The sequence below is a fragment of the Teleopsis dalmanni genome, chromosome 1, assembly GCF_002237135.1.
Source record: "Teleopsis dalmanni isolate 2A chromosome 1, ASM223713v2, whole genome shotgun sequence".
Classification (NCBI taxonomy): Eukaryota; Metazoa; Arthropoda; class Insecta; order Diptera; family Diopsidae; genus Teleopsis; species Teleopsis dalmanni.
Genome location: NC_051846.1, coordinates 75165539 through 75175968, shown reverse-complemented (window position 1 = coordinate 75175968; position 10430 = coordinate 75165539). Strand labels below are relative to the sequence as shown.

Sequence of the window (10430 nt, the reverse complement as noted above, 5' to 3'; positions counted from 1 at the left end):
TTAGGACGACGAGAAATCTTATGCTTAAAATATTTTAATTGGAACACGACTGTTTTCTATCTTAAAAATCTTTACAGTTAGAATTTAAAAATCTTTAAATAGTTTTTAAAATTTATACAATAGCTTTTAGATTTTTCCATTGATGATTAAAAAAGTTATGTGCGCTACAGCAATATACTAAAATCAAATTTTAGCAGGTTAATTTAACTTTTAGTAAACTTTGGTTACATCTTTTCGAAGAGTAAAAGGATCGTTAAAAATTAAACTCCTGAGAACTCATCAAATTTAATACGAAATTATCTTGCTTTAAGACAATACCTATAATAAATACCTATAAATACCTATACCTATAAAATAAATATAAAATAAATATAATACCTATAAATAAATAATACCTATAATTTATATAATAATATAATATAATAATATAATAATTTCGCTGAATCCTAATTATTGTTTTGTCGGAATAAATATATTTGCTGGTTGCCGCTGGCTACTGCTCTGGCTGCCCCTGGCTGCTGCTGGCCAATATCCAATATTATTCCATTTTATGTTAATCGGCACCCTGATCAACACGAGCACACTCGACGACGGCAATGAATTAATCGTCTTAACTGCGAGGATTAACCTTTCATTTATTTACATATATTTCTTTATTTATTGTTAATTTATTTCAAAGTTATCAGTGTCGTGTTGTTGTGGATATGTAAGCATATCCACACAAAAATAAGTATCGTTTAAATTTAGACACAATTTAAAGTTACATATAATAACTTATTTCATTGTTTATTACATACACAATACCTAGTAACTAGTAACTAATAATAGCTAGTAAGGAAACTATAATTACCATATAAGCATTCGAAAATATTAAATTATGTTAGTGGTACTCTTGTGATCCTGTTACTCTCTTACTACTATGCGACAATAAAACCGCTGGTGTAAACACGTTTCAATTTAATTTGCAATTAAATTTGAAATTCTGTTAATTTCAAGAGCTCGTATAAACACCATACAACAGCTGTTTGTTTATATAAAACGGAAAAACTGATATAGCCTTATATAAACACATTAAAACATTGAACAATTTCTTTCACATATCATTAATTCTGTGTCGATATGTGTTGATAAATGGCTAAATGTGAGCAGTGCAAAAAACCTCAAAAAATCTCCCATTTGGTTTAGCATCAACTTTGCCTAAGACTAAATTTAATAATAATACTAAATAAATAATACTAATAAATAATACTAAATTAAATACAATTAATAACTAGTAACTATGAGTTTTGCACAATCCTTTCTCATTGAACTTACTCCATGTGATAATCAAAAATGTCTGCATTTTTAAGTGAATGAATTCGTTTTTAGGTGAGTATACGTTAAGGAAAACGAAGAGTAATTACATGTCTTGATTTCCTTACAAAATTATTGTCTTATCATTTTTTTTAATTATATTTTTCATTTCTTCAATCGATACACAATATTATCTAAGATCTTATAGTACATTCACATTAGCTCATTTGGGCAATTGCTTATTTATATTAATGAATAAGCGTTCACATTATAATGAGCTTATTTATGCAGCTGATAGCACTTTTATAAACTTCACTTAAAAATTAAAGTTATTGATATATTAAATAATTTATATACATTTTATATATCAATTATATATTCAATTTAAAAAACAAAGATTTTATTATATAATTACTTTCTCAATGCCTTTGTTTACAACTCATCTGTTGTTTGTTTACATTTTACACTTAAACATTTGACACATATTTCAAATTTTGGTAATTTATCTTGTTACTGAGTTCTTTCTGTGCTGAAATTTTTAATAAAAGATGGGAAGACTGAACGATATGCAGGCATCTGTATGCAATCTGGCTACTTTCCACTAAAATGAAATCCAACATTCTCACTTAGATGCCCCATAGAGTTGTCAGTCGTTTGGTAAGTTTACTTACAGGACACTGCAAACTAGGGAACCATGCTAGTAGATTAACTTTTTCATTTCGTTTTCTCGAACGATTTTTCTTACTTTTGACAAACACTTCGAGTAACTAATTGTCAAAAGTGACAAAATTACAAAAACGAACCGCTGATCTTAAACAACATTATATGCTTCGCTAAACGTTCTAGGTGGTTTTAAACTCTGAATTTATCTTATATATATGATAATGTGGCAGCACCAAAAAATATAAATAAAAGAACTGTCAATAAGGCACAAAGGAGACAACAATACCCACAGTTCCCGCCAGTAGTAGTTTGGAAAAAGACAAAGCAGCACGTGAATAAAACGTAAAAACACAATTCTTAACTTTAAGAATATTTTATAATAACTAAGTATAAGAAATAAATAAACTTATCCATTACCAATACGGAGTGTTCAATTCGAAATAAAACCCAACATAACAAACCACTACATTGGTGACCAAGCCGACGTCGAATATATAAAAAAAAAATGGCTACTCAAGAGCAAAAGACAACCGAAGACACTAACCCAATCAATGAAAACGCAACAATCACTGCAATAAAGCTGCCGATGCCAACATTAATAAAAAACAACATTGACCTTTGGTTTATTCAGTTGGACTACTGGTTCCAAGTCAACAACATAAAGGGCGATACTCAAAAGTTTGGCACAGTTATCGCAGCATTGGATGCATCGCTGTTAGAACAGATTTATAACACAATACAGAATCCACCAGCAACTCAGAAGTACGAGGCTATCAAGCAAGCAATAATAAAAAACTTTGCGGATAGTGAACAAAAACGCATACAAAAATTAGTTAGTGGTTTACAGCTTGGGGATAAAAAGCCATCCCATCTTTTAAGCGAATTGCAACGTATTAGTGGAAGCAAACAAGACGAACAATTACTGAAAGGGTTATGGTTACAACGTCTTCCTGTAGAAGTACAGACATGTCTAGCCACAATTCAAGTGGAACTACCTAAGATGGCGGAATTGGCAGACAACATAACCGAAACAATCCGTATAAACTCAACAATGCAAGGAACTTACGTCAATGCAGCTAACGTCCCTGCAGCAGCTCATATTCAACGTGATGCACAAATCGAACAACTTCAACGAGAAGTGACCAGACTGACGAAAATGGTCTCGAAATTATCAACCGAACACCGCTCAAGAACAAATCAACGTTCACGTTCAACATCCAGAAACCGGCAATGTCATGATGATAGTGAAGAAAAGACCAGTACAAATTGTTGGTATCATAGAACATATGGGTCAAATGCAAAAAATTGCAAGCAGCCATGCACATATGGCACAAAAAACTAAAACCGACTTCGTCTACGGCGGCAGAGGAAGTTGTAAACGAAACATCTACAAGACTGTTCGTCTATGACAATAAGACAAAAAAATCATTCCTAATAGACACGGGTGCAGATGTTTCACTTATTGCCGCCAAACAAAAAAATTCAAATACAAACAATAAGAACGAAAGAATACTCTACGCAGCAAATGGTTCTATGATCAAAACATTTGGAGAAATAGAGATAACTCTAGCTCTTGGCTTACGAAGAAATTTCACATGGCCATTTATTATCGCAGATGTAAACACTTCAATCATCGGTGCAGATTTTTTAAATCATTTCGGATTAATAGTAGACATAAAAATGAAACGATTGATCGACACATCAACAAAGATTTTCTCAGCCGCAAGCGAACGTAAGGTAAATGCGCAAAAAATATCAACTGTGAACACATCTTGCAAAATTGCAGATCTACTAAAAGAATACATCGACATCACTAAACCAACACCGACAAATCGCCAGGTGACAAAAGTCACTCACCACATATTAACAAAAGGTCCACCAATATGTGAGAGACCACGTAGGTTACCTCCAGACAAGCTAGCAGCAGCAAAAAGAAGAATTCCAAAACTTAGTCACAGCCGGAATATGCCGTCCATCAAGCAGCAATTGGGCTAGCCCCTTACATATGGTAAAAATACCAGACGGTAGTTGGAGACCTTGCGGAGATTACCGTCGCTTAAATGCAATCACCATCCCAGATCGTTACCCAGTTCCTCACATACATGATTTTGCACACATGTTATATAACCAAAAAGTTTTTTCAACCATCGACCTGATTAAGGCATATCACCAGATACCAGTTGAACCGGGAGATATTCCAAAAACGGCGATCATAACTCCATTTGGATTATTTGAATTTACTAACATGACATTCGGACTTTGCAATGCAGGTCAAACATTTCAACGCTTCATTCACGAAGTATTACGAGATCTCGAATTCGCCTTTGCCTATATTGACGACGTCATTATTGCATCAGCAAACGAGGAAGAGCACAGGCAACACTTGCAACAAGTATTCGAACGATTCAGAAAACATGGTTTAATAATAAACGTATCAAAATGCGTTTTTGCTCAAAACACAGTAAAATTTCTTGGTTATCTCATCAGTGAAAAGGGCATTCAACCTCTACCAGATCGAGTGAAGAGCATCAGCGAGTACCCGCTTCCAACAAAAACAAAAGAATTAAGAAGATTTCTAGCATTACTTAACTTTTATCGCAGGTTCGTACCAAACGCTGTAGATTCTCAAACTGCACTTCAACAAATGATAAAAGGAAACAAGAAGAACGACAACACACCGTTATGCTGGACTGAAGTGAACAAAACAATCTTCCAAAAATGTAAAGATGAACTAACAAACTCGACACTACTTGTTCATCCGTCAAAAACTGCTACGCTTGCATTACAAGTAGACGCCTCGGATAAAGCTCTCGGCGCAGTTCTTCATCAAGTGACAGACAGCACGTTTCAACCACTCGGTTTTTTCTCTAAACGATTAACAGATACACAAAAACGATACAGCACATACGATCGTGAGTTGTTAGCCGCATATCAGGGCATAAAACATTTTCGACATATGTTAGAAGGTCGTGAATTCGTATTAATAACTGACCACAAGCCACTCACGTTCGCATTCCAGCAAAAGTCCGACAAGGCTTCACCACGTCAAGTCCGACAGCTTGATTATATAGGTCAATTTACAACGAATATCGTTCATGTCAGCGGAAAAGACAACATCCCAGCAGATTTTCTCTCGCGGATAGATAGTATTAGCATCCCAAAAATCGACTACGATTGTATAATTGGATTACAACGATGTTGTCCACAACTACAAGATATCAAAAACAACAATTCCATCGAAATCAAACTTTTATCTTTACCAACAATATCAGATAAAATTTATTGCGAAGTTTCAACTGGGCGAATTCGTCCTTACATTCCGGAGAAATACCGGCTACATATCTTTAAAGCTACGCATGGGTTGTCTCATCCCAGCATTCGGGGCACAACAAAAATGATAGCTGAAAAATTTTTCTGGCCTTCTATAAATGCTGATATCAGAAACTGGACCCGACAATGTATCCCATGCCAACGTTCTAAAGTGCAACGTCACAACCGTTCACCTATTTGTCAATATGAACTCGCTGAACACAGATTCGAACATATAAACATAGATATCGTCGGCCCGCTACCACCATCAAACAACTGCACATATATATTAACCATCATCGACCGTTTCAGCCGATGGCCAGAAGCAATTCCGATCCCAGATCAAACAGCGGAAACCATCGCAAACGCACTGATTACTCAATGGATCGCACGTTTTGGCGTACCCTTACGTATCACAACAGACCAAGGAAGACAATTTGAATCTTCATTGTTCAACCAACTAGCTGAAGTTATCGGTTGCAAACACTTACGAACTACGAGTTACCATCCTCAAAGTAACGGAATGGTGGAACGATTTCACCGCACATTAAAAGCAGCCTTAATGTGCCACCAAACAACTTCTTGGACAGAAGTTTTACCAATAGTATTGTTAGGTCTACGCACGACTTTTAAACCAGACATTGGAGCTTCTGCTGCTGAAATGCTATATGGCCAAACTCTACGTTTACCGGGCGAAATAGTAAGCAACCCTAGCCACAGAAATATAAATCAACACGATTTCATAACCAAGCTAAGAGAACAAATGCAGAGCGTCAAGGCAACGTTGGTATCGCATCATATAGACCGAGGCTACCACATCCAACCGGCTCTAAGCTCAGCCACGCATGTATTTATACGAAATGACAAGGTAAAACCACCATTGACGCAACCTTACGATGGCCCTTACCAAATACTAGAGCGAAATGACAAGACGTTTAGAATACTGATCGAAAACAAAGAACAAACAGTTAGCATAGATCGTCTTAAAGCTGCTTTCATATGTCCCGATACAGACATTGACATCCACAACAAATCAATGGTATACCACACTCCAAACAACGTTAATGGCGACCAGTCTGTGCGACCAAATACAACAGCTAACCTGACAAAATCAGGACGCAACGTTCGCTTTCCAACCAAATTCAGTGACTCCATCACTTAGGGGGGAGTACTGTGGCAGCACCAAAAAATATAAATAAAAGAACTGTCAACAAGGCACAAAGGAGACAACAATACCCACAGTTCCCGCCAGTAGTAGTTTGGAAAAAGACAAAGCAGCACGTGAATAAAACGTAAAAACACAATTCTTAACTTTAAGAATATTTTATAATAACTAAGTATAAGAAATAAATAAACTTATCCATTACCAATACGGAGTGTTCAATTCGAAATAAAACCCAACATAACAAACCACTACAATAACATAATGGGCCAATAGACTCTATGGATCACCGGTATAACCTAACATATCTTTTAATCACTCTGTTGTACATTATCTTACTATTAATTAATATATTAATTTGTAGTAATTATAATACTATCAAGCAACTTTTTCAATTATTTAATAAATTAAACCAGCATAAAATTTTTAGAAAAACAATTTACTATATAATATCGGTTCACGTTAAAAGTGTAAGCACAAAAACAGTACAGTTTTTTCACAAAATTTGATTAAAGAGTATCTAAAATACCTTCCCTTAAGCTATTTCGAAAACGAAATTTCAAAATCAAATAAAAGGTAAACAAAAAATATCTACATAATTTGATTTCGAATACACAAAGGAATACGGAATAAAATATCTGCGTTGTACGAATAAAACGTTTATAACCATTTCCATTTGACTATCGATATGGCGGAAGGCGTTGATGTTTGACATGGAATTCACACTGGAGTTTCCGCCACTTAATGTGCTGAATTCAAAATAGAAAGACAAGTAATCCCAAAGGCAAACGAATGCATAAATAAGCAATCAAACTAGCAAAGCCTTCATATTCTGTTGAGTAAATTTGAGTTAATATTAAATAAATAAACAAACTGATTTTACCTTGAACTGAGTTTAATTTTCTTAAGCTAATAAAAACTTCTAACTACATTTATTTACTTACACGTAGAGCGGTAAATATTATACTTTAAAATTATTTTTTAAATGAAAACAAAAACAAATCGAAATAAGTTACGAATTGTGAGTTCATTTAATTAAAAAATTCTTTTACTAAAACTCAAGTAGTTTTATCTTAAAACTATTTTTATGCGGAGTTTCGTAAGTTCCTGAAAGCTTCAAATTCTGAAAGAAATTAAAACTTATATGAATTTTATATATGTGCTATGCGGGTATACAATCAGTTTGTAAAGTATCTGGTATATTAAGATTTATATCGACAACTATACATAGAGAAAAATACACATAAAGAAAGTACCATATAATCAAAAACTCATAACAAAATTCTTTTAAATTACGACTGCGGCAACGATTTCAACACATCTTCCTCTTTGATTTGCAGTACTTGTAAATCAAAATTTGGCAATAACAAAACTGAATAGGAGCGTCATTTTGTGATTCTGTTCACACGAGCTATCGAGATCCACAGTTATCGCCATTGGTGGTGCAGTGAACTGAAAGTAAAAGTTAGTTTTCATCTAAGGCAAGTGTTGCCATTGAAGGGAAAGGAATCTTATTTATTGTATATTGAGATGAAGTGATGATTCGACCGAAACTGAAATGCAGTTTTGTGTGTTCAATAAGTAACTGAAAATTTCTATCTGAAAGATAGAATGTGAATATGCGCAATTTAGAATGCAAAGGAAATTGAACCAAATACCTCATTTTATTAAACTTTCAATAAAAAGTTAAATTTGTTATTAAACTTTTTCTTCTAAAGTTTGCTTCACCAAAAAATTAAGTTAGTTCGTACTCCTTGCATTTATAGAGTAGTTAACATTTTTTTCATGTATATATATTATATCTATTAGCTCTATTAAAAGTTTATTATTCTAATATTGATTTTGATTATATTGGTTATTAATAGGCCTTTTCTTTTGTAAGCATATCACAAAAGAACAACTGCTTCTTTTAAAAATAAGATATGAAACAACAAGAATGCTGTTTTATATAGTCCAACCTTTTTGAAACTGCTTAACTAATAAGCAGTTCAAATCACATGGTTGCCATCACTAATAATACGTCTATTGTGAACGATTTTTGGAAGTACATACGAAACAAAGAATACTTATACTTTTACAAGTATTCTTTGATACGAAATTTCCAGTTATCTGTCAACGGAATGATTTCATTAGTTATTCGTATTTCGTGTCGTCATTGTTCGTAACAAATATGCACGGTTGCCACTTGAAAATTTTTTCCTGTACCAAAATTGGTTTTAAAAGGTACCATATCTGTAAAAAAGGTGCAAAATTTTTTTGGACCGTCTTATTTTTTCGTTCTGTGTTTTTCATAGTGTTATAAATGAACAAAATATAAAATAGTGCAAAGTTGCATATATAAAAAGAATTAATTGGAAATATCCACAATAAAGTTGGGTCGTCAAAAATGTACCATTTTTTGAACATGAGTACCAAACGAAAAAAAAAGTACCAATTTTGGTACTAAAGTACCATAAGTGGCAACCGTGCAAATATGTTATATTTTGTTTTGCACATATAAGCCGAACAAAATCTCCATTTTGTCCAGAGTTGCCATCCGAATTAGTGCTTATTTTATTTGTTCTTTTGCGACGTGGTTAGAAAAGAAAAGGCCTTTTATTGGCTCTATACATTTTAAGATTTGTTTGATTTATTTTTTTCAATCTTATTTTATATTTTACTCGTATAAAATTTTACTTCTTAAATTTTAATGCAGCTAAATTTAAAAATCAATCTATTGTGAATCAGTTAATCAGCATTCCATTTACTAATAAATTCAAATACATGAATAAATAAATTAATTTGAATATATAAAATATTACTTTTAATGGTAATGAATATTAATTTCTGTATGTATATATTTTTTTTGTATTGTTTATTATTCCAGTAATATTACAAATATCATAGATATCTAGTAATACTTTTAACAAATGACGTTTGGAAGTTTGATTCATCTTAAATCATCGTTTAAGATAACATGTTAATGATAATTTCAATATATTTCATACAATTTCAATACATAAATTATTTTTTTCCTTTTTTTTTTGTGAATAAGTTGTAATTTAACGTCAAATTTTCCAGACGGAAGTGACTATTATATTTTTTTTATAATAGAAACTTGTTATATTTACATAAAGAGGTTTTCGAACAGAAGTGAAACAACAACAATAATTTTTTTTTTAAATTATTTTAATTAATTGAATTTTTTGCTGACCATACAGCTGTTTCGAGTATTGCCAAATACCCTTCATCAGTGGTCTTGGAAATAATTCTTATATTTAATTATTCGTAAATAATTATTTTTGAGACTGCAAGTACCAGGAATCGAACTCGGGTCCTGCCAAATGTGAAGCTCAGAATCAGCGCACCTTAACCAACTGATCCAAAGCCGTACTTGACTTTTTATGTTCGCATATTTTTCTGGAGTTTTGTTACTTTTGCTATGAAAGTTTTTATTAACAATTTTACTTGCTGTGTTTATATATTAGAACGAAATCATAAACCAGCTGTAGAATAATTGAATTAATTAATTAATTATATTTTTTTATTTTTAATTGTTAAATTTCAAAACTATTCTATCTATTCTTTTTTTTTTTTGTAAAGAAAATAATTCAACAAAATTTAATACTTTAGTAGGTTCAATGTGTGCGTTTTAGACGTTTTTTATACCCTAGTTCCAAAGCAGGGAGTCTTCTCATTTCCAAATTTGTGTGCTGCAACAATTTAGATATATGATTAGCATTGCTTTTTTGAATTGTTTCATGTATAGTAGGGATTTTCAGGTCTTTGTAAATATCGTCGTTTATGATGTACCATCTAGCATCTACTATTGTTCGCATGATTTTTTTGATTGTAACCTCTGGATAGTATTCATATTTGTTTTACAAGTGGTTCCCCATATCTCAATTTTCAAATCGGTTTTGTAAATTAATAGTTTGTTATCAGCTGTTACATTGAAATTTTTACCAAGAACCCAACATAGATCTGCAAAGCTTCGATGCGCTTTCTTTTTCTTTTGCATTAT

General features: G+C 32.6%; 2 protein-coding genes across 2 annotated transcripts; both read left to right on the top strand.

Annotated features, from left to right (window-relative positions):
- The first annotated feature begins 2461 nt into the window (after positions 1–2461).
- Positions 2462–3298, top strand: LOC119685303. Its single transcript, XM_038099550.1, has one exon. The coding sequence runs from the start codon at positions 2462–2464 to the stop codon at positions 3296–3298; it is 837 nt and encodes a 278-aa protein (XP_037955478.1).
- Positions 3299–3961: 663 nt separating this feature from the next.
- Positions 3962–6427, top strand: LOC119685293. Its single transcript, XM_038099538.1, has 3 exons — positions 3962–4491; positions 4558–5132; positions 5247–6427. Exons 1-3 carry the CDS (start codon positions 3962–3964, stop codon positions 6425–6427), a joined length of 2286 nt encoding a protein of 761 aa, XP_037955466.1.
- Positions 6428–10430: the final 4003 nt, after the last annotated feature.